The sequence below is a fragment of the Mus pahari genome, unplaced genomic scaffold (genome assembly GCF_900095145.1).
Source record: "Mus pahari unplaced genomic scaffold, PAHARI_EIJ_v1.1 scaffold_8816_1, whole genome shotgun sequence".
NCBI classification, from domain to species: Eukaryota; Metazoa; Chordata; class Mammalia; order Rodentia; family Muridae; genus Mus; species Mus pahari.
Genome location: NW_018393096.1, coordinates 2669 through 28078, shown reverse-complemented (window position 1 = coordinate 28078; position 25410 = coordinate 2669). Strand labels below are relative to the sequence as shown.

At 37.7% G+C, this 25410-nt stretch overlaps 1 protein-coding gene across 4 annotated transcripts in view; it reads left to right on the top strand.

Annotated features, from left to right (window-relative positions):
- Positions 1 to 24899, top strand: part of LOC110315350 (zinc finger protein OZF-like) — a 28784-nt gene extending 3885 nt beyond the window's left edge. Inside the window, exons 2-5 of one of the 4 annotated variants that reach the window (XM_029534725.1) lie at positions 5252 to 5343; positions 18472 to 18592; positions 21229 to 21355; positions 22227 to 24899. In XM_029534725.1, the coding sequence (XP_029390585.1) occupies positions 18563 to 18592; positions 21229 to 21355; positions 22227 to 23773 (1704 nt within the window). In that variant the 5' untranslated portion in view covers positions 5252 to 5343; positions 18472 to 18562 and the 3' untranslated portion in view covers positions 23774 to 24899. Of the gene's footprint in view, positions 1 to 1960; positions 1977 to 5251; positions 5344 to 18471; positions 18593 to 21228; positions 21356 to 22226 lie in introns of those variants that run through there. The other 3 variants (XM_029534727.1, XM_021189429.2, XM_029534724.1) reach the window with 3 other exon arrangements.
- The last annotated feature ends 511 nt before the right edge of the window (positions 24900 to 25410 follow it).

The window sequence follows — 25410 nt, the reverse complement described above, 5'->3', positions numbered from 1 at the left end:
GGTAATCTAATGTTTACCATCTTGAGCTCCTTGAGCTGTTTTCTTGATCTTGCTAAGAATTCAAGTACTATTATGAAATAGATATGGAGAGATTGAACAATCTGATTTGTTGCTGATTTCAGTGGAATTGCTTTGAGTTTCTCTTCATTTAATTTGATCTTGGCTTGTTGTAATCTGCCTTAATTGTATTTAGGATTATCTCCTGTATATTTTATCTCTACAGGGATTTTATGGTAAAATGGTGTTGGAGTTTGTCAAAGACCTTTGTGCGGGAAGTAAACTGGTCATTTTTTTCCCAGTTGGTTTTATGTGGTAGATTATACTTACTGTTTTTTGTATGTTCAACTATCCCTTCATCCTTGAGACAAATCCTGCTTGATTATGATTGGTGATTTCCTGGTGTGTTCTTGAATTGTCTTTGCAAGTACTTTTATGAGTATTTTTGCATGTATGTTCATAGAGAAAGTGGTGTATAATTCTCCTTTTTAGTTGCATCTTTATGTGGTTTGTGTATCAGAGTAACGGGCCTCATAAGTTATTCCTTCTTTTTCTTTTGGAATAATTTGTAAAGCACAAATTTTAACTGTTCATTGAAAGTCAGAATTCTGGGCTAATTCCATCTGGGTGGGAATTTTTTAGTGACTTATTTCACGAGGGGTTAAATGGGTCTATTTGATTATCTGATGTTGATTTAACGTTAAGATGTGATACCTATTGATTAAACTGTACATTTCTTTTAGATTTTTAAAATATGGTGGAGTAGAGGTTTTTAATATGTTTTGAGAGTCTCTGGATTATGTCTGTGTCTGTTATGTCCCCTTTGTTGTGTCGATTTTCTTAATTTAGGCATTTTTCTCTCATCCTTATAGTTAGTTTGGATAAGGTTTGTTCTATCTTGTTGATTTTATTTTTTTCCCCACAGAACCAATTATTTTTCTTTGATTTGTTATCTTTTTCTCTGTCTCTATTTTATTGATTTCAGCCCTGACTTTGATTATTTCTTGCTGTCTACTCCTCTTGGGGGTGTGATTACCTTTTTGTGTTTGAGAGTTTTCAGTTTCCTGCTCAGTTGCTAATTTGACATCTTGTGCAGGTTTAGTTTGTTTCTTATTTCTGTCTTAACATATTTTTTTAATGATATAGAGTTGTTCAGTTTCCATTTGTTTTTGAGTATGGTATAACAGAATTCTTTAAGATTTAGCCAAACAGTGTTTATTTTTGCATCTTAGACAACCACAGGCTTCTCCACAAAGTACTGAGTTTTCAAAAGTGATTTTCTGTTCTGCATATTAGAGCTCCTTTAGCATGCTTCCATTAGATAAAATTTTTCCTGAGGCAGCATGACCCCAATATCAGCATCTAGTAATGAAAGCTACAGCACAGGATGAATTCTGCACTAGGGTTGGATTGGTTGAGAGTTCACTGACTTCCAGAGCATTCACTATGTGGTTCAGATATTGGGATACAGTGCCCTGCTAGATCCAGTTCAGGTATAGGCTGTCAGAAAGCATATGGATAATCTATATAGAGAAAGTCCAAAGGAGACTGGCAGCTGGAGTTGTGTGGCAGGCTACCTGTATCTCAGTGGGAGGGAAGGGTCTCCAGGGGCAGGGATACTGTATTAGACCAGGATAATGAAGAGGAAAAGAAAGTAGTTGAATGGACTCTACAAAGATAATAAAGGAAGAGAAAGACCCCAGCCTGAAAAAGTTCAGAGCTTCTGGAATAGGGTTGTGTTGTGCAGGTCTAGGAGAGCTACTCCAAAGATCCAGGCCAGAGTGACAGGAAAGTCCTCCATTCCCTTTACTACCTGGGTAAGCCACATGTTCCCTAACTGCAGACATTTTACCCAGGCCTGGTTCTGTCTAAAAACTCCCAGACTATTCAAATATGCAGTTTCCTGGCTATGGGAGGGAAGTCAGCACACAGCTGAGCTGCAACATGAACCACAGCTGGGTGGCCCTGGAACCTCCCAGGTCAGAGGAGATGAGGTACTGGGAAAAGGGCAGAAGGGAAGCAGGGTTGTGTTTCCAACAGCTGCTCCTAAGGAAGCAGCTCTCAGCTCTCACAATTCTATTTGGAATATCTTGTCATTGTCAATTAGGTTGAGATCCTATGACTCGGGGTTTAACATGATTTTTCCATTTATCTTATGGTTGCTAGAGTTGTTGTGTTTTATAAAAAAGAGAAAGAGCCAAAGATATGTTTGATAGCTCCAGTTATGTTGAGGTGGGAGGGTGCCTTAGCCTTCAGCAGGCCCATGCTGAGGCATCCCTTCCCCCTGAAGTATAGCCATACAACAGGTATAGTATAGAGCCATATGACAGGTATAGTTTAGCATAGATTTTATTTAGGACATGGGAAGGAGAGTTGAGAAGGGAGTGGGGATAGAGGGATAGAAGGGTAGAAGGGAGAAGAGGCCTGCCAGGAACACATGAAGAGAAGGGGGCAGTGAGAGAAGGAAAAAAGGGTTCAGGAAGAGAAGGGTTAGAGAGAATAAGAAAGTGATGAGTGGGCAAACAGCCCCTTGTATAGTAAGCCAGACCTACATGGCTATTGCCAGGTAATGTTGGGTAGAGCCTAAAAGGAATGCTAATAAGTAGTTTCCAACCTTATATCTTAGGGCATTTGCAGTATGTATAGTTTACACAAGGATTTGTCTTTACTACAGCAGTTACAAAACTCAAATTCAAATTCATCCTTGCATTTTAACTCCCCCATTCATCATTTGCCTATGCAAGAGAGTGGTCTTTGGCCAGGGAAATAGAAATCCATAGAGTTTTGTAGGTAGTAGTAATAAGAGGAACCAGTGTAAACTTTACTGACTAAAAAAGTAAGGGTCCAGAGTGAACCAGGATGTGAAAGAAAGAGGAGGAATTGGACAAAAGAAGAGAAGGGAAGAGAAAGCAGGGGGTAAGAGAGGAAGCAGGAGCCAAGAAAGCACCTAGCCAAAGTTGTCCCCTTTAATACTGTTTGGTTTTGGATCCCAGGACAATGGACTGAGGTGCATATTTTAAACATCAAAGCAGACCTGACCTCAGGGTTCTCCCTGGGACCTGAGGGCCCTGCCCTCTACCCTGAACTTTCCAGCCCAGGGACCTGGTTGCCCTTCCACTAGAGGTGCTTCTATGTAAAATCCAGACATTTTGGTTTCTGTCCTCCTCCTCCTCCTTCGTTGTGGATGGGCCTGGTGCTGTTCTTGTGAACCAATACCCTACTGTGCAAATACTGGCTAAGTACAGGGGATTTTGGGTTGGACAGAGGAAGAGAAGAAACAGGAGAGAGCCAGGCCCTTTTGGAACCAGGGCAGCATGTGAGTAAGATGTAGCTGCTAGAGTTTCCCTGTATCATGGCAGATCCGCAAGGATCAACCACCAGAAGAGTCAGATTTTAATAAGGCTTACAAGGTTAGGTTTTCATGGTTGTGCCCAGAGATTGAGTTACCATTGTTTCTGAACTAAGTTTGTGTTGCATTTTCTTCCACACCACAGATCGCCTAGGTTCAAGAGAGAAATGTACAGTGGCAAAGCGTAGGCTTGCCAGATGAGTTATAAAGGATGTGGGAGATTTGAAGCACAGGGTTGGCATGGTAACAACCCGCCAGTGGGACCCACCAGTGGGACTCCGCCAGTGGGACCCACCAATGGGAACCTATCGAGCTGGATTGAGAGATTTTGGAGCTCTGAATCACAATCTCCACGAGATAAAAGGTTGGCCATTGCAAGCCAGTGCATGCAGGTCAGCCCGCCAGGGCAGAGGCACAAGCGGTTTGTTTTTTAATATTTCCCACAATACTCCTTCTCTTACTCCTCTTCCTTCTGTTCCTCCTCCCCCTTTTCTTCTCTCTATAAGCCTGCTCTTTCTCTCATGCTCCCCCTCCACTCCTATGGCATCATTGGGGCCAGTGAACTCAACCAAGACCAGCTTCCCAATAAATTTGCTTTTAATATATTCTAATCTGGGTAAAATTGGCTGATTTCACCAATATGATGATATTCTCTTTCCTTCCTATTAGATATGTTAATGGGCATCTGAGTTAGCAGTTTATCCAGAGTTTCTTTGAGACCTAGTAAGGTCTTGGCCAGCCTGGTATGCATGTGGTGAGTGAATTACATCTTGCATATATATATATATATATATATATATATATATATATATATATATATATATATATATATGTTTTCTAGTATATATATATACTAGAAAACTCATTATTAATTAACACAAAATTAGAGAGCACATTTTGAATAATTATGATTGCACACTTACATTAGGAAAAAGCACTGTGCCCATGCACATGTGGCTTAACTGCTTTGTTTTCATTTCATGATTGGTTGACTGTGGACTTCTGGCAGGAGTGGAAATGCCTAGACCTTGCACTCAGGACTTTGTTCAGAGATCTCACTTTGGAGGAGTGCAACAGTCTGAATGTTGTAGGTCAGAATAGTTTTCTTCCAGTCTCCCTTGCTCCTCCTCAGAGTTCAGGGAAAAACAACTCTGAGTGTGAACTGTGTGTGCGAATAACTCCCACATCTCATAGGATAAAGTGAAATCCTTATAATAAAATAGATATTTGTCATATTTTTCTCTTTGCTTTATGTCTATCCTTTTGGCAGATGTGAGCATCTTTCAGTTTTGTTCCATGAAACGTTCTGAAAGACCCCCCATCTAGGGAGACCCTCGCTCAAGTCCCAGGATGAGCCGACACCCCAATAACTCGAGAGAAACCGTTCTTGATGCAATATGCATGAGGTTTATTTATGAAATCAGCATGCTGAGGCCAAGCTCATAACCGGCACAGGGGCAGAGGAGGTCGACCATCAGCAGTTGCAGTTAAGGGTATTTTAAAGGAAAAAAACACAAAGAAAGGGGAAGCTGAGTAAACATCATATGAGTGGGGATGATGTATTATAGCTCATCTCTTACGGAAGGGTTACAGGCTATCTTTGGCAAACATTCTTGGTGGGGAAGTTAAGTAAACATAAGAATGGGGATGATGTATTACAGATCATCTCTTACAGAAAGGTTACAGGCTATCTTTGGCAAACATTCTTTGTGCCTTACACAATGAGTCAGATGCCAGGGTGCATCAAGATTGTGATAAATTTTAGTGGTCATCAGTTTCTCAGGCTGAAGGCAAAAGAACAAAGAACTTTATGCTGGGCTTTGTTTCTAGGGGTCTAAGAAACACATTCAGTTGGAGGTCTTACAGTTCCAGGTGCTTTCTAAAGAATTTCTTTCCCATATGCAGGTCTTCCACTGTTCAGCCAGTTCTGATCACCTGTGAATCAGAACTAAAAGCCCTGGATGATAAAGACAAAGGAAACTGTAGCAAACATCCAGGTATGTTTGAGGGATTAAGCAAGGTATGGTGTGGGTGTCAGGTGATAGTAGAAAGAGTATTAAGACATCAAATTGCATTTGTCAGTGTCTCTTTAATTAAGGAGTCTAGACAATTTCACTGTGAATAATATTATATGTGGTAATGTAGATTTCCAGTTATAGGCTGCACAGGAAGCAGTTGGTTATACTCAGTATTTTGTTAGTTTTGAAATGACTGTTGCCCATTGAAAATAAAGTCTCTTTAATCCAGACTAAAAAGCAAGTCCTGGCTATGAGTATGAACCAAGATATTAGAACATGTAGCAAATGTCAGTATTGAAATCCCTTGTAAGGCCCATCAATCTTCCTTTTTGTTGACTTTTTTCTCTTGAGTTGTGGATTAATTGATGTACTGTGTTGAGTTATTCCTGGTTAAAGTAGAATAATTACAGTTTCCTTTTTTGTTTGTTTGTTTGGTTGGTTTTTTATTTTGTTTTTGCTTTAGCTTTGTGTCTCTTTGTCTTTATTATTCTGAGGTATGTTCCTTCTGTCCTCACATTCTTTGGGTCTGTTGTACTGAACATATGGCATACTTTACCACAGGGCTTTCATGTATCTATTGACTTGGTCATTTTTCTTCTCCCACTGCATCTATATCTTTGGTCTCTGACATCGATTAGTTTATAAATATTGAAATTGTCTCATACTCTTGGTGTGAACTCAGCTTTCCTTCTATTTCAGTATAACTTAAGAAACAGTACTCATTTCTGTAAATCATGGCAGCTGGTCTGTGATTTTTCTTTATATATATCCATTTTATTTACCTATTTCCCAGGATTTTTTTAGGAGCATCGCTTTGGCTCTAGCATCTGTTATTTTTCTGTCTAAACTGGCTACCACTCTCAGTATAGTATCCAGGAGAGTCTCAGTTGGGTTTTGTTTTAGGAACATTAATAAACCGCCTCTCCAGACCCTATGGACAAGGGACCTAAATGGTCCCAGGCCTAGAGTGTGTATAAGTGAGCCTACTCCTAGCAGCTGGCCAGCAGTAATGCCTGTGAATCGCTGTGGAGAAGTCACCCTGGCTGAATAGCTGGTCATAATTCCAGTTTACTAATTGAACAGGGGTGAGGGGCTTGTTGTAGTTCTAGTTATTGATTATATATTTCATTTTTTCTAGCCTGCATCTAACATTCATCTCAAAACAGGGTTTCCCCGTGTACAACAGAGGAACAGGGAAAGTAGACTGGCATATATCTCTCCAGTCTTAGGGGACTAAAAGGTTGCCCCTCAGTTCCAACTATTTGTCCCATATTGCCTCCCTCAATACTATCTCTTCTTTTGCTCCTTACTTCATCTTCCAGTTCCTGGCCTGACCTGGCTCCAGTCTCTGCCCACTACCCGCTCCCCCCCCCCAGCAATTTAATTCTGTTCTCTTCTACACTCTAAAGCATACCTATTTGTCCCCTAGACCTCTCTGGGTCTATGGATGTAATAGGTTGATTACCATTTACATAACAGCTTAATATCCACATCTAAGTGAATACATAGTACTCTTTCTAGGTCCGATTTACCTTACTCAGGATGTTTTTTTTTTTTTTTTAGTTCCATGCATTTACCTGCATATTTCATTATGCTACTTTTTAAAAATATTTTTTATTATAATTAATGTATTTACATCCCAGTGTTCTGCCCTCTCCCGTTTCCCCCTTACAGGATTCTTATCCCCATCCCATTTCACCTTCACCTCTGAGGGGGTACCCTCCCCCTGGGCATTTCCCCTCCCTGGGGCATCAAGTCTCTACAGGAGTAGGCAGTCCTCTGTTACATATGTGCCTGGGGCCTCAGGCCAGCCTGTGTAAGCTCTTTGGTTGATAGCTTAGTCTCTGGAAGCTCCCAGTGGTCCAGTTTTGTTGACATGGTTGTCTTTCTATGGGGTTGTGATCCCCTTTAGTTCTTTTATTCCTTCTCCTAACTCTTCCATAGGAATCCCTGACCTCAGTCCAGTGCTTGGCTGTAAGTATCTGTATCTGTCTCAGTCAGCTTCTGGCCATGCTAGGCTCCTGTCTGAAAACACAATATAGCATGGGTAACAGTGTCAGGGTTTAGTGCCTGCCCATGAGTTGGATCCCGAGTTGGGCCAGTCATTGGTCAGCCATTCTTTAATTCTCTGCTCTATTTTTGTCCCTGCTCTTCTTTTAAACAGAAAGAATTTTGGGTTGAAACTTTTGAAGGTGGATTGGTATCCCCATCTCTCCTGGAGGCCATGTCAACAGAGGCCTTGTTAACAAAATCAGAAGTGCCAAGGGAGACATAACAACAGAAACTGATGAAATATTCTTACTATAAAAGCCTATACTCTACAAAACTGGAAAATATAGATGAAATGGATGGTTTTCAAGGCAGATACTGCATACCAAAGTTAAACAAAGATCAGGTAAACTATCTAAACAGTCCCATAACCCCTAAGGAAATAGAAGCAGTCTTCAAATCCTATTCACCAAAAAAAGCCCAGGGCCAGATGGTTTTAGTGTAGAATTCTACCTGGCCTTCAAAGAAGAGCTAATATCATTATTCCTTAAACTATTCCACAAAATAGATACAGAAGGAACACTACCTAATTCATTCTATGAGGTCACACTTACTCTGATACCTTAACCACACAAAGAAAGAGAACTTCAGACCAATTTTGCTTATGAACATTGACACAAAAATAATAAAATTCTCGTAAACATATCAAAACGATTATTCACCATGATCAAGTAGGCTTCTCCCCAGGGATACAGGGATGGTTCATTATACAAACATCCATGAACATCATCTACTTTGTAAACAAACTCAAAGGAAAACATGATATCTTCTCTTTAAATGCTGAACAATTGTCTATACTCCTTCATGGTAAAAGACTTCAATCAATCAGGAATTCAAGGCAGATACCTATACATAATTAAAGCAATATACAATAAACCAAGAGCCAACATCAAATTAAGTGGAGGAAATTTTGAATCAATCTCATTAAAATCAGGGACAAGACAATGCTGCCCACTTGTTCTCTGTCTATTCTGCATAATACTTGAAGTTCTAGCTAGAGCAGTAAGACATCAGTAGAAGATCAAGGAGATACTAATTGGAAAGGAAGAAGTCAAGGTATCTATTTGCAGATGATGTGATAATATACATAAACAACCCCCAAAATTCTACCAGTGAACTCCTAAAGTTGATGAACAACTTCTGCAGTGTGACTGGGTATAAAATTAACTGAAAGAAGTCAACCACCTTCCATTATACAGATGATACATGGGCTGAGAAAGAAATTAGAGAACCAACACCCTTCACATTATGTCTTTAAAAAAAAAAAAAAAAACACATGCACAAAACTTCATTGTGTAAATGTACCACATTTGCTTTATTCATTGTTTTGTTCCTGGACATCTATGTTGTTTCCAGTTTCTGGCTATTCTAAATAAAGGGCAGTGAGTGTGGTTGAACAAGGATCCTTGGAAGGTTGGAGTGTCCTTTGGCTATATGCCCTAGAGTTACAGGAATGGCTGGATCTTGAAGTAGTTTTATTCCCTTCAGTTTGAGGAACTTCTACACTTATTTCTGTTCCTTTCCATATGTCTTTATATTTTTCATATCTTGTTTCATCTCATTTTAGATTTCTTTTCAGTGTTTTTGCCTATTTACTTCAAATCAGTTTTCTTATCCTGCATTGTCCCTATTTCCTTCAGCTGCGTGCTCATGATTTTGTGCCCATCAGTCATTTTGCTTGCAATTATGTTCTTCATGACTCAGAGATTTGAGTTTTGGATATCACTTAAGTTGTTCCTTTTAGGAGATACTGCTATGGTTATGGTTTAATTCCGGTACATCTTGTCTTATTTTTAGTATTTTGTGTTGGGAATGGGAACAAAAGAAATCTGAATTTAGAATTTTGGTTGTCTTCTGCTGTGTGGATTTTTAGCTCAGGAGGCTTGTATTCCTAGCTTAGAACTCCAGCTGCCTATCTTTTATCTGGGGGGTTCAGAACTCACTATGATGCTCAGATATCAGGTGCAGCTGCATCCTGCTCGATCTGCTTCAGGTGTAGGCTGGTAGCAAGTGTGAGGGAATGCGGTGTAGACTGGGTTCAGGGTAGCTGGAATGCTGTAGTTGTGTGGCAGGAAGCCTGATAATGAATGGGAAGGACTTTTCTTTGTGGGGTAGGGTGAATCTCATGTACCAGGAGAGTGACAGGGAAAAGAAAAACCTGGGTGGACTCTACAAAAGTAATTAAGAAAGAATAAGTGCCTGGCTTGAAAGTGTTTAGGGGACCCACGTGATTGGAACCAGTTGTTAAGTCTAGGAGATCCAGGCCTGAGTGACAAGAAAATCCACCATTCCAACCTGGTCCCTAACCTGGTGCTGGTTACCTGGGCCTGATATTCATTCTTCTTGTGTTATTAGTATAAGATTTGTCTAAAGAAACAGACAATTCTGTGCTAAATCTATTCCTCAGACATTGGTAGAGCAAATGCTTCCTCCATCAGCCTCACCATGCCTAATGCCTTTTCTAGGTTTATAACTTCAAGGTTGAATTGTTTTGTTGTTTCTAAGAGCTTGTCTTTTTTTGGTTTTCTCACTATCTCTTTGTGTGTGTGTGTGTGTGTGTGTGTGTGTGTGTGTGTGTGAGAGAGAGAGAGAGAGAGAGAGAGAGAGAGACAGAGACAGAGACAGAGACAGACAGACAGACAGACAGACAGACAGACAGACAGAGAGACTTTCCACAGCACTCCATAAGGTATCACTGATGCCATTGGCATACATTACAATGATCCCTATTCAGCTCTAGTTCCCATAATTGGGGAGTCACATTTTTATAAAATATTTTCTTTATTTACATTTCAAATGTTATTCCCTTTCCTGGTTTCTCCTCCAAAAACCTCTTATCTTCTACCCTTGCCCCCTACTCACCAGTCCACCCACTCCCTCTTCCTGGCCCTGGCATTCCTCTACAATGGGGCATAGAGACTTCACAGGACCAAGGGCCTCTTCCCCCCATTGATAACCAACTAGGCCATCCGTGTACACATGCAGCTGGAGCCATAAGTCCTACCATGTGTACTCTTTGGTTGGTGGTTTAGTTCCTAGGAGCAGTGGGGGTACTGGTTAGTTTATATTGTTGTTACTCCTATGGGGCTGCAAACCCTTGGGTTCTTCAGCTCCTGGATCTCCTTCATTAGGGACCCTGTGCTCAGTCCAATGGTAGCCTGCAAGCATCCACCTCTGTATTTTCAGGCACTGGTGGAGCCTCTGAGGAGACAGCTATAACAGGGTTCTATCAGCAAGCACTTGTCAGGGGATTCACATCTTTAGTCTGGTGTAGAGGAAAAATTCTTCTTCAGATATTTTGTCTCTTCACAGAACCAAGTCTGTGTCCTTGATTCATTGGAATGTCTATGAGTCTTTATTTCATGAACTTCTACACAGACTTACTGATACCTTTCTATGTACTGATTCACATTGACTGACATGTTCTTACACTCGAAGTCCTCTGCCACATTACTATGGACATATGTCTATTAGAACCCGTGCCTATTACTGTCAAATTTTTGTGTCCCTGTGTCTTTTATGAGCTGGCACTCAGGGTTATACTTTGAGAAAATAACCTAGGAATACTCTCACTGTTCACTGATTTAAGTCTCAATAATAGCTAATTAAGGAACAATAAACCAAGAGCTGTAGAGTTGGCCCAGCATTTAAGAACACTTGTTCTTGCAGTATCCAGGAACAGTTCCATGTACATTCATGGTCACATAACAGTCTTATGTAACTCAGATTCTAAAGGATATATTGGCATCTTGTGGCCACTGCCATCACTGCATGTAAGAAATGGACACTTACCTGAAGTCAAAAAACCTGTACACATCAAATTAAAATAAATAAATCTTAAGAAAAAGAAACAGTAAACGCTCTGGAGGTACTTTATAACAATTCAAGTTAAAAATACAAGAAAGAATCTGGAGATGTCTTTGCTAGCATGAGAGTTAAGTGTGCAGTCTGGATAAATGATTACCAATGCCCAAACTGAAGAAATAAATGTCAAGTCAGTGACGTACATTGATTTTTATTATTTGGAGAATTCCAGTTATGAATGCATCATGTGTTTAATCCAATTCATCACTTCTTCCTCAGCTCCAATTACCCAGTCACAGTTCCGTAATGCTTATTCATATCTCCAAATACACAATTTTTGAAAGTACTGAATCTGTTTCATGCTAGCTTTACATGTGTGAACAACATCTCTGAGTTGCCTATGATATCTCTGGTAGTGGTGTAATGATGCCTTTCACGGAGGCCGTGATTTGAGCTGGGTTAATAGTGTACAGTGTTTTTACCTGTAGGCACAGCTGGAATTGGTTGTGCAATGACATTTCATATGAGAGGTTTGGAAACCAGATCAGCTATGTCTGTTAAAGTTTAATCACAACCTTGGTTCACATGGTAAAGTGAGCATGATCATATAACACAAATGGGTGGCCCAGAAAAGTCACCATCGAATTAGGCAAGGGACAGAGGCACAGCTGGCATGGAGACAACTCATTCATTAGTTTGCAGCTGTTGAAAGAGTCTTACGTTCTGGTGTTAACTCAGCTTTCCTTCTATTTCCGTGGACTTTAGAGATAATCTGTGTGTCTGTGTACATTCTGACAATTGGGCTATGATTTGTCTTTGCAAATAATTGTTTGAAGTCCCCTGCTTTTGACATTGAGGTAAAGCCAGCTTTGTGTGATGAATTTCTAGTGTTCCTCTTCTTTGTGTTTTAGGGAATATTCTCCTTTTGACAGTACCTGGTGGTTGTAAGAAAAGGGAAATTCCATGCTACTCTGTGTAGTCCTTAGTCACTGTTAGAGGAAACTTCTTGTTTCTAGCTAAGCACTTGCTTGATCCATCTTGCAGTTTTATAATACAGAAAGTTGATTTATTCACTTTTTCTAAGAACTCACATTTCTTTTTCAATTCTGATTTATTTGTGTATGATTTTCTCCATACCTGCATAATATAATACTAACATCGTTGCCATACCTTGCAGTGTTCCCTTTTCTATGTCTAGTTTTTATACATAAAGAGTTACTCTATTAGTTTAGAGTATGTGAAAAATGCTTTGTCAGTACTTTAGGCTCTACACTGAGACAATTTGTTGTATTGAATGATTATATTATCTTTATATCTATTTCATTAATTTCTATATGACCTTACTATTATCTTTGTACATATTACTTTGGATTCACTACTTTTTAAGTTTTTCAGCTCTGGGGCACATAATTGTGGACAAGTATCCATTCCAGCCAGTGTCTCTTGTTGCCAAACATTTCCATGTGTCTTTGTTATCTCACTTCTGTCTGATTGTCTTCCTTACCTGGCACTCAATCTGGCACTCTAAGAAAAGGTCCTTGGTGCTGCATGAAGTTTGTCTCACTGATCTTTGATTTAGGTCTCTATAGCAGGTAATTAGACACAATTAAGAGCAGGAGATATAGGTCAGTAATGATGGGCATTGGTTCTTCCAGTTTTCAGGTTCTATCCCTATACCTGCCTTGGAACTTTATATTTATCTACATGTCAGGTTCTAACCCTCTTTGGCCTTCTATAGGCTCTGTGTGCATAGCAGGCACTGACCTACATTGCTAAGTCTTGCATGGCCCCGGAAGGGATGGTGTGACATGGTTTCTTGTCCCTAGAGCAGAACCAGTAGGGCATGGCCCTCCACAAGTGCTGACAATTGCTGTAAGCATGGGGCTTGTTTGTATTTTTTGTTTCACATTCTTCCTTCAGAAAATATTCTTTCTATCAAAGTTATGGGGGATGTTCTCCCTACCAAGTTTAATGACTCAATGATAATTAAAAGCAGCATGAGTCCAGGAGGTGAGTATATATTTAATGTTCCTCTGCAAAATTTTAAATGCTATGACCTTCAGGACAGCTCTTAAAGTTGTGGAAACAAACTCTAAAAACTCAAGTTCAAGAAAATATGAACAGGATTCAATGTAAGGCTTAAATATGAACTGTATTAGGAGCGTCATGAACTCGAAAGAACAGCGGCAGCTGAACTAATGCGTCAGAAAAAGTAAAAAATAGTTTAAAAAAGACAAAAACAAAAACAAGGGTCATAATTCAAATATCAAAGGAGCAAGGAGTGAGGTAATGATGATCTCGGGGTGGGAATCCCACCCAGTTAAGCTCATTGTTTGTATATATAAAGGCAGGTAGATTTCTGAATTTAAGGTGACCCTGAGACAAATCAAGTTTAGGTCCAGGCATGGTGGTACACACCTTTAAATTCCTAAGGAAGTATCTTATACAAATAAAAGACTGGGCTATGGTCTGCAAGAAATAGCTCCATGGACAGAACTGCCTAGAGAGAGATACCTAGAGAGAACTGTTTTGAGAGTTGACAGCTCTTTTTTGTTTTTTTTGTTTTTCTGGTGGGATTTCTGACTTTGATCAGAAAATCCAAGAATATTTTTGTAGCAGCATTTCTTACTTTGGTCAGAAAACCCATGAGCTATCCAGAGCTTTTCGTTTTTTTTTTTTTTTTTTTTTTGGGGGGGGGGGAGGTTGTTTTGTTTTGTTTTGTTTCTAGCAGAGAGCTGTCTAAAACAAAGAACTATCTTATGCAGAGAGCTATCTACAGGGCCATCTCAAGCAGAAAATAGAGCTGTCAGTTTTCACCCATCACTGACTTTGAGTTGTTTTCTACCAGTGCTCCCAAATACCACTTCCTCAGGACCCCCTCTCTAAATGAGGTTGTTCCTCAACACAACATGGAAATAAAGATACCCCTGGAAATAAAATTAAAATTAATAAACCTTATTTAAAAAAAAAAGAAACTGCAAATAATCTGGAAGTATTGAAAAGCAGTCAAGCTGGGCAGTGGTGGTGCACACCTTTAATTCCAGCACTTGGGAGGCAGAGGCAGGTGGATTTCTGACTTCAAGGCCAGTCTGGTCTATAGAGTGAGTTCCAAGACAGCCAGGGCTACCTAGAGAAGCCCTTTCTCGGAAAACAAAAAACAAAACAAAAATAAATATATTAATTAAAGAAAAGGAGTCAAGATAACAGTACAGGAATGAATATAGAGTTATAACTAATGTGAGACTAAATATGGATCCTGGATAATTGACAGGGCAGCTAACACTGTATGTCAACGTTGGGAGTGTTAGAAATGAATCTGTGTATGATAAATTGTGTACATGGGACTCAGAGTAGAGAACATCGCATGTCCATTGGAATGTGACAAAAGATTTATCATATTGATGATGTGGTTAGGTACATAGCAGTATCTTTTATGAGGAACTACCCTAATTGAGAAATAATTTATAATATATGAAAATGCTGTTACCCAGCACCTGCATTAATTCAATAAGTTGGATTATAGGTTCCATGCTAATGTGCCCAAAGTCAAACCCTACAAACTCTTCCATGCTGTTCAAAAGTAAAGGGCATTGTAACCCAGCACACTGAGTGACATTCTCACTCTTCCACTCATTCCAGAGCATGTAACCATGTTTTTCTGAACAGAAGAGAAGAGTGTAGACATTTTTCTCATGAGTAAGTGAACCCACCCCCCACAATACCACATGGAGCCCCTGGGAAATACCCTCTCTTCATTTTTCTAACCCATTCCTTGTTATTCATGTTTTCATCCCATCTCTCCTTCTAGTATTTCACATATACTTGGAGGCAAGCTTTGGATTGGTAGCCAGTCTGTCATGTATTCATAATTCCAACTGCCATGGTATATGATAGTGGATTTGTATAACTCACTCCCCTTTCTTCAGCTCTTACAAGCTTCCCCTTCACCCTACTTCATTCAGTGTTACTTCCCAGCAGTCTCTGAAATGAGTTTCCTATTACAGACCACGTTTGTCTGATTTAGGCTTTCAGGAGCACCAGGCTATGTTGTAAGTAAAAGAATTTCAAGGAAATTCCAGCATCCTGACATGTACCCGTAATTGAATCCCATCCTGGGCCTGTGATTTCTCCAGTCATTGACTTTTAGCTGGCACCTAGTGCCAGCTATGCATTTCCTTTATGGGCTAACCTTAGTTCAAACCAGAAAGGCATTTGTTATTTACAAAAATCTTGGCAATATTCCTCTGGTGGGCATACAGGATGGTGTTGCAGCACTAGGAATCAGCATCTGAGGAAAGCCACTGATGATTCTCTTTGCCCAGCAACTTACAGAGCCCTTTTAACAATATGAGTGCTACACCAGTATATTCAATACATTTTTAGACACTGAGTGGTCTGCTGACTTCTCAGCATTTTCCCTGCAGATGTATAAAACCAAGTGATATTTTCTTGTAGTTTCATATAGCTTATTAAGAGTATTATCAGATTTGAGCTTTCTTGTGGGATATTTGTAGTTTTTGAATTGAAGAATTATGTTTCCCAAACCATGAAATTTGGAAAAATTTGTCTTCTTCATTCTCTTATTTAATGCATTGAAAGTGTTATATGTCTTGCTTGCTCTTTGTAAGCGTTTTTGCTCTGTGATGAATTAGTGTTGAGCCATAGCCTATCCTTGTCATGTTTCTATGTATAGTAGAATAATGACAGCTGTCTTCAAATTTTGTAAGGATAGATTTAGGTTGTTGGCTACTATCTTGATTATGATGAGTTATGTTCCTTCTGTTCTCACATTCTTTCTTCAGTGCTTTCATATTGAGTCAATGTGCTATTTTTGCCCTGTGTCTTTCATGGCTATATTGACATGGTTGTGTGGCTTCTGTCACTGATTTTTACATATTTTGTGCCTTAAGTTATTTGGTATGTGGTACTGAAACAGTTTTGCATCCTTGGCATAAAATCAAGTGGAGTTCCCTTTCTGGATCCATTAGAGAGAATCTCTTTGTCAATGTACATGCAACTAGTCTATGATTTTTTTTTCTTTGAAAATGATTTTTTTTCTCATCTCCTTTTTATATCAAGGTGAAGCCAGCTTTTTGTGCAGTATTCTCCATGCAGTAGTATTACAGGTTTTTTTCAACAAACTGGAGAATTCATTGCTGAGTCTGGTCAGACCTCAGACATTGTGGAAACTCTGTATCAGCACTTGCTCATTGCTTGGCGTAGTTTTATGACACAAAACATTGATACTCACTTGGCTCTAGAAAATCATCCTTTTCCTTTTCAATTCTCTTTAATTTTGTATGAGTTCATAGCATGTCATCCATCTGCTATTTCCCATTGACACACTTAACTACTTGAACAGTGGCATAGAAAGAGATTTTACAAGTATCCGTTAAATGTCTGGACAAATGTAGCCACCAATGGCCATAGGTTACTGGGTTCCTGAAAGGTAAGCTGGGGATGGATGGGAAGGATAGTGAGAGAAATAACGAGCCAAGACAAAGTTCTCTGATCAAGGCTTGATGTTTTAATTCTATGGTCTGAATATAAAGGGGGGAACCCATATCCCGCTTTGCCAGGATCTCATTGTTTTGCTGGGATCTCTTTAGGAAGACAAGCTCAGCAACTCAGCATGTAGTGGCTTCTTGCAAGAAGCTGCAGACTTGGCAGGACAATAGACTTAGGTCAGAAGACTCCACCCTCGGTGAGCTAACCAACCTTGGCAAACAAGGTTTGGTCCAGTCCACTCAAGGCTGGGGGAGGGCACAGACAACTATATGATATGATAGAAATATAAGGTCAACTTAATACATAAAAAGCTGCATATATACTATATATCATGGTCATGACAACTTTGTATAGTAATAGTATTTCAGTATTCAGAATGAGTCATTATTTTTGAGACTTATGCAAAAAATTATATACATATATATGTAACTATACATATATTTGTATGCCTGTATGTGGATGTATATGTATAGGTATATATGACAAGAGTCCCATATAACACATTCTTAACTTTCAGGTAGACCTACAAGGGTTATCATCATAGATGAAATCCATTAATAGCCAGGAACCGAAGGGTCTCACTGGAGTCATATTTATTGCTGATTGGGAAGCTGAGAAATGCCTGGAACAATACCAAGACACAGATATATGCATGTCCAGGAAGATGTTTCCAACAGTGATAGGATTTTGATGGATCTGACACAATGAGTGAATCATCCCAAGAGCACACCCTGAAATGATTCACTTCATCTTTATGTATATCCTGTTATGAGTAGCAGCCCTCAGAGAGTTTCTCCCATGCCAGCTTCTTGATGATTCTGCCTTGACATTGGCTGGAACAGTTGTTCTCAATCTGTGACTCATGACCCCTTGGGGGTCAATTGACCTTTTCACAGAGGTCATACCTAAGACTACTATACAACATATATTACTGATGGTTTTAGAAACTGATATACCACTCCCATATCAATTTACAGTTGGATCTGCTATATGTAGTTAATGTAAGAGTTCCTGGTACTGTATTACAAAGGTGGAGAACCACTGTCTTAGAATAGTTAGCACATGGACATTCCACTTAAAGACATGTAGTTGTAATATTATATGTAGAAAATTATTTGTGTTGGTTTCAAGTGATCAATATTCTCACAAAGTGGTGTGCAGATGATTTAGAGAAAGGTCCATATTGAAAGAAGAGTAAACAGAAACATAGATTTTACCTCACAAACAATGTGAACATTAGATGATGATGAAAATGGCTGTACCTCAACCTGATAATATAATGATTTATCAATTTGAGCAAAAGAATTTGGCAGATAGAATCTATGTCTCTACATCAAGACAAGAGGACACACATGGAAAATAGATTTACTGTATCTGCTAGATAGAAGGAAATGAAACATGACCAAAGGGTCAGGTATTATATTCTAGTGTGATAACTAATGAAACTTTATTTAGGGCCCAACTAGACATTTGCCTCTGGGTCTAGTTCTTGAGTCATAAGTTCCTGGTAATAACCCTGAGTAGTAGTTTCTTGCAGCAGATATACATATACTCTATATTTGTGCCTGGTACCTGCTGAGGTTTGAAGAAGGCCTGAGATTGTAGTCATTTTCCTTTCCATAATAAATATATCATTCCATGCTCTCCTGTCTGTAGGAATGTTGACAAGATTTCTTGTATCATTTTGATTTTGGTGTGCATTTATTTGTTTTACCATTGTCCATAACAGAGTTGTATTAATTTTAGCTTTTAATTCTGGAAACCTTGATGTGAAATTTCAATAAGACTTCCAGTTTAAATTCCTGAGATAGAAACTTGGAGAAGAACAATAAGAAGAATGAATGCTTCCCTGGTAAATGCTCCCCAGGTCAGTGTCCTGTCCATATTTTTTTGAAAATTCCTTTCATTATTTTAAACCATTCGAAACTTTACTTTTCTTTCTCTGGTAATTTTATCTATAGTGTTGGTTTTCTCGCACTTATCTTTATTCTTCCCCAATAATCAAAATTATGTCTTTAGTACTTTTTCACTTATACTGGGACAAGTACAGACTTGTCTAATTATATTTTTACTGGATTTTATACTGTGAGGACATAATTTTCCAAGGATCGATGACCTGCAGTTCTGAAAGACAATGTATTATAATTGATGTTAGAAGAATATATTGATGTTTAATTTCTACATTGGTTAGCCTTCTGTCATTTAATGTTTCTGGGAATGGAAGGTCTCCTGTGCCACATAAACTGCATTTCAGGAATAGTCAGGTTTCCAGAAATAACCTTGTGAATGTAGATCTGCAAATAACATGGACACTGACATTACTGAGCAATATATGGAAGAGTAGAGTTTATAAAATTATGGAATTAGAAGACTATTCACTGTCTTGAAACCTGATAGTAAATATTTCAGCTCCCTAGAGACATAGATGATGAAAGGAATATATGACTTTTTCTTACCATAACATTGATGTGTTTGTGAGGAGAAGCAGGTTGTAGTATTATGGTATCTCTTTTCAGCATTTTATGTCACATAGTTATCTTGGGTTTGTTGACATGTGAAATCTGTTTGTCTCAGGAGATACATTGCCTAGTGCTTAGTGTGCTCTGTTCTCAATATACAGATGATTGTTTTCTTCTTCCCTTTTGTTTTACTTTTTAGAGGTAATATAAACACTATTGTGTGTGCCTTTGTATTCAATACTTGCCATATGTTAGTAGGAATTTGCTGGAAAATATTATCTTGATATTAGGCATAAGTCATCAAATTTTAAGCATGCATGAATGTCCCTCTTAATTTGTTCTCTTCTTTAGCAAAAGGAATATTCCATCCACCCTATGCTTTTCTCTCACCCAGTCTATGTATTACATAGGAGAAAACTCTGAAGGGCTGTAGTAATATTTCTTTATAATAATATTTTAATACCTAAGTTTTTACCACCATAGTTTTATGTATACTGAATAATAGCTTATGCTCCTGAAATCCTGAGTTCAGCATGCAGCCCTTGGGATTGAAGTTAAACATGATAGTGAGCTACAATGTGTGTAGAAACAAAAAAAGATAAAGTTAAAATTACAAAATTAAAATTTTCAGTTAAGTCAATCTCATGAATTTTTTTAAAATTCATGAAGAATTAGTATAATTCTCAATCAAAAAACTCGATTTGATCAAAAAATGATTCTACTTCAGTTGAATGCATTGTCACATGTGCCATTTATTTACATATACATAATTATTATATAGAAAAAACTATATGTAATTTATGACCTTGTTATTACTATATTGCACATATCAACCTTGATTAAACTTTCAGTAATTCTATGCTGTCTAATACTAGCGTTTTTATTTACTGTTATGAATATAATCTCATAAATTAACTTCACAAAGTATTTGATTCTGTGTGTCCTTTGGAATGTTGACTGTGTTCACTGATGTTAAACTCCTTTTATGTTTAAAGAAAAATGTGATTTTTAAAAAATTTTTATTAGGTATTTACTTCATTTACATTTTAAATGCTATCCCCAAAGTCCTCTATATCCCCCCCCACTCTCCTACCCACCCACTCCCCATTCTTGGCCCTAGTGTTCCCCTGTACTGGGGCACATAATGTTGTGATTCTTAATTCATCCAATAATTCTTAATTTCATATTATACATCTTTGTTCTAAAAAGGGTATATCATTATCTCAGGATGCCAACTGAGAATTTTAAAATAGAAACATGTGAGCCCCTGCTGCAGATAGGATTGATACAGTGTCCATAGTTGAGCAAGACTAAGAACTGTAGAATTTAGAAACACAGTTTTACTCATTGGAACTTGACCATCTGTGATGTGACACTGGGATTCTGTTTCATAGCAACCCATACTTCATAAAGCTACACTCCTGAATCTAGGCAAGAAATGTGTATGTTATATTCCTTGCAAGTTTGCTGATTACAATTCTGTAATCCTGTTTCAGAGAAATAGAAAATAAAATTAAGACTATTTTGCATCTTTTATTAAAACTGATTTTCAATTTTCTTTCATGTTTGTTGGTACATATGGCTGAATGTATGCACATGTGCTGTATATTCCTTCAGCCTGTAGGACTCAGAAGAGTGCATTGCATTTCAGAGAATTGGGATTAGAAATGTGTTGTGTAGTTCCATATGTGCACTGGGAAACAAATTTAGATTATAGAACCCAAAGTACAGACAAATTTTCAAATAAAGGGGTAGTGGCAAAACCTTCATTTACTGCTAAGGTCTTAGAAAACATTAGAAAGTTAATGAAGGGGAGAGACCTTATGAATGTAAGCAAGATAATATATCATTCTATACATTGCCTATGAAGGAGCAGCAATGCTTACCTTATGAGTCATTTCTAAGCACTTCTAGAAGAAATTGTCCTTAAATATTTATCATGGCTCAGCTTCATTACAAATTACCTCTAATTCTTAAGATGCTTCTACCTAGGAAATCACTTTTGTCCAGTAGCACATACTAAACAGGTATTTTTCCATTTCAGGGTCTGTTAACATTCAAGGATGTGGCTGTGGAGTTCTCACAAGAGGAATGGGAATGTCTTGACTGTGCTCAGAGGACATTATACATGGATGTGATGTTGGAGAATTACAAGAATCTATTTTTTGTGGGTAAGAATACTTTCTGTGTAGAATTCCTGTTGCATTTTTTTAAATTTACCTATTGTTTGTTTATGTTGTCTCTCTGATAGGTCTATATATTCCCAGAATACGGGAAATTCTCATTACCAACATAAGTTTTCATTGTTTTTCTTTTACATTTCCCTATGTTCTTTTGAAGAGTAACCAGTGTTATATTCTTGGTAATCTCTTCAAATTTACTGTCTACTTTTAATCAAAATTTCTGCGTTCAAAAAAAATTGACTATTCAGAGCAAAAAAATATATTGTCACACATAATAGTTGGAATATTTTAATTTTACTATTGTGTTAAAGTCTTCACTTATTTATGAACTTTAAAAATGGACAAGGTTTTAAATGGAGAAAGAGATGTGGGTTGGAGGATTTTGTTACCTCTTGACTTTTTTACATGTGGTCTCTATGTTTGGTACTGGCACAACATGGTCTTTGTATTCTGAGCTCCATACCAGTATGGATTACATAATGAATTTGTAGCTGACCAAAGCTACATAGTGTCACTGTCATAAAGCATAAACAACAAAATAGAGAAACAATTTTTGATATGATATTTTAGTTTGCTCCTTTCTCAAGAAAGTTTACTGCTCCAAGTTTTTTCTACCTTCTCCAAATTACACTGTTTAAATAAGGGTTTTGAGTCTATTATCATTTCCTGTCATTTGTTATAGATAAGATTTAAGGTTGTTCTAAGCATCCATGTAATGATTGTGAAAAAGACCACTTTTGAGATCTGTATTCTTGAGAATCATTAAATTACAGTAGAAAAATGTCAGGAAACACGGGATATTGTCTTACTCACCATTAGTCCCTATAGTCTCTAATTGCACTTTTTTTTTTTTTTTCAGAGAATCTGTGCATTTGTCCTAAATATGAGGATGTCCTGGATCAAGACACAAAGCATATTGTTCACAAGCATGTAAACATTCAAAAGAAGTCTTATAAATGTTATGAGTATGGCAAAATCATCCAGGAATACACCCAAAGTGTACTTTACCAAGCTAACTTCAGGGATACACATGTTGAGTCATCAAACATAAACAGGCATGAAACTGGAAACACAAGAGAACCTTGCAAATATAAAAACTGTATAAACTGTTTAAATTTGTGTTCTATCATTGGTCTAAATCGAGGAATCCACATTCGAAAGAAAGAACACAATGGTACAGTGCTTGATAAGGTTTTTAACTCTAAACAAATACTCAGGCTGAAACAAACCAATAGTGGAAAGAAACCTTACAAATGTAGTGAATGTGCCAGATACTTCACCAAGAAATGCAAGCTTAGACAACATCAGACAATTCATACAGGAGAGAAACCTTACAGATGTAGTGAATGTGACAAATGCTTTTTTCACAAGTACAGTCTTAGTATTCATCAGAGATTTCATACAGGAGAGAAACCTTACAAATGTACTGAATGTGACAAATGCTTTACCTTTAAAAGTGATCTTAGAATTCATCAGAGAATTCATACAGGAGAGAAACCATACAAATGTATTGAATGTGACAAATCTTTTACCCAGAAAGGCCATCTTATAATTCATCACAGAATTCATACTGGAGAGAAATCTTATTATAAATGTAGTGAATGTGACAAATGTTTTACCTTCAAAACTAATCTTCGAATTCATCAGAGAATTCATACAGGAGAGAAACCGTACAAATGTAGTGAATGTGACAAATCTTTTACCCAGAAAAGCCATCTTATAATTCATCAGAGAATTCATACAGGAGAAAAACCTTATAAATGTAGTGAATGTGACAAATGCTTTTCCCACAAATGCAGTCTTAGTAATCATCAGAGAATCCATACAGGAGAGAAACCATACAAATGTAGTGAATGTGACAAATCTTTTATTCAGAAAGGCCATCTTGTAATTCATCAGAAAACTCATACAGGAGAGAAGCCTTTTAAATGTAGTGAATGTGGCAAATGCTTCATGCACAAACGCAGTCTTAGTAATCATCAGGGAATTCATACAGGAGAGAAACCTTACAAATGTAGTGAATGTGGCAAATGCTTTACCCACACACGCAGTCTTAGTATTCATCAAATAATTCATACAGGACAGAAGCCTTATAAATGTAGTGAATGTGGCAAATGCTTTACACAAAAATGTAGTCTTATTATTCATCAAAGAATTCATACAGGAGAAAAACCGTATAAATGTAGTGAGTGTAACAAATGCTTTACCCACAAAGGCAATCTTAGTATTCATCAGATAATTCATACTGGAAAGAAGCCTTACAAATGTAGTGAATGTGACAAATGCTTCACCCACAAAGGTGATCTTAGAAGTCATCAAAGAATTCATACTGGAGAGAAACCTTATAAATGTAGTGAATGTGACAAATGCTTTAATCACAAATGCAGTCTTAGAAGTCATCAGTGAATTCATACAGAACAGCCTTACAAATGTAGTGAATGTAACAAATGCTTTGCCCACGAACACAGTCTTAGTATTCATCAGATAATTCATACAGGAGAGAAGGCTTACAAATATAATGAGTGTGACAAATGTATTAATCACAAAGGTGATCTTAGCAGTCATCAGAGAATTCTATAGGAGATAAGCCTTATAAATGCAGTGAATGTGACAACTTGTTTGTTCACAAATACAGTCTTAGTATTCACTAGAGAATTCATACAGGAGAGAATGCTTATGAATGTAATGAATGTGAATTCCTTAGACATAAATGTAGTCTTAGCACTCATCTAAAAATGCACACATTAGAGAATATTTACAAATAAAGCAAATGAGACAAACCCTTCATCATCTTAGAAGTCATCAAAGAATACATACAGGAGAGTGACCTGTCAAATGTTCATGTTCAAATCCTTTATTGTTAGCTCATCTTTGACAGTACATCAGAGAATTCATGCAGGAGAGAAACCTAACAAATGTAACATGAGGAAAAAACTTTACCTGAAAAAATAGTTTCTGCCGGAAAACATGTGGCATGTATTTTACCCAAGGAGAATTCTTTGCAACACTTGAGGCTTCACACTAGAGGTAATTATGAATATTAGGAACTTGTGAAAGCATTTAAATACTGTTCAAATCTTAGAAACTATGAAGCATTTATGCTGGAGAATCTCTGAAAATATGGCAATGAAGAAAATTTTTCAAATTGTTCACTATCAGATATTCCATACTGAAGATAAAGTAGAGAAGCCAGAAGAATCTGACTTTCATGGAGACTGAAATAATATATTTCAGAGGAAATCTGATTATGGTGGATAATACACCTCTCAAAATAGATAGTGACACCAATAGCATTTTGTATGTTTAACTCAAATGAAGAAACTCAGACAAATCGTATTTGTTAAAAGAGGATTTAATAAACTGAGCCACCAAAATGGAATGCTCTTCATGCCAGTATTTCTACAGATACAGATTGTCCTCAGTGTCAAGTATTCATAATCTGTATCATGCTGGTTTCAAGTTTCAGAATAGAAACTGTCTTTGAGTCCCTTGGGCTCTGGTCACCAACTCCTTTCCCCACGGTCCTGTATATAACTGCAATAAATTTCACTGATTGAACAAGCTGGACTTGGTTGTTTTCAGTTTCAACTTGGAATACGTAGATGGATATGTGTGTTGCATCTCTGTAGAAAATGATGCTAAACCCATTACTATTTTCTCTGTACTTGTAACATAAAATTAAAACTAGGCCAATATTTTTCAACCTGTCGATAGAAACTCTTTTTGGGGTATTACAAACTTCTAACAGGTTACAGAAATCCATAGGAAAACATGTATTTCTGATGATCTTAAGAGTGAAACATCATTCCTTTGTCTCTAGGTGAAACCACCTGCATCAATATACTTTGGATTTTATGACAGTGCTGTAGCATTAGGAATATTAGAACCATTGTATTAGAATGCAGTTGTGTTACCTAAAATAAGGGAGACCGTGTTCCATGCTCCTGCCTTATTGCCATAGACTGAGGAATAAGGCTGCTTTCTACCTTGAATTCCAAGAAGAGTGAGAGAAAGTTCTCTACCAAGAACAAATGAAACTACTA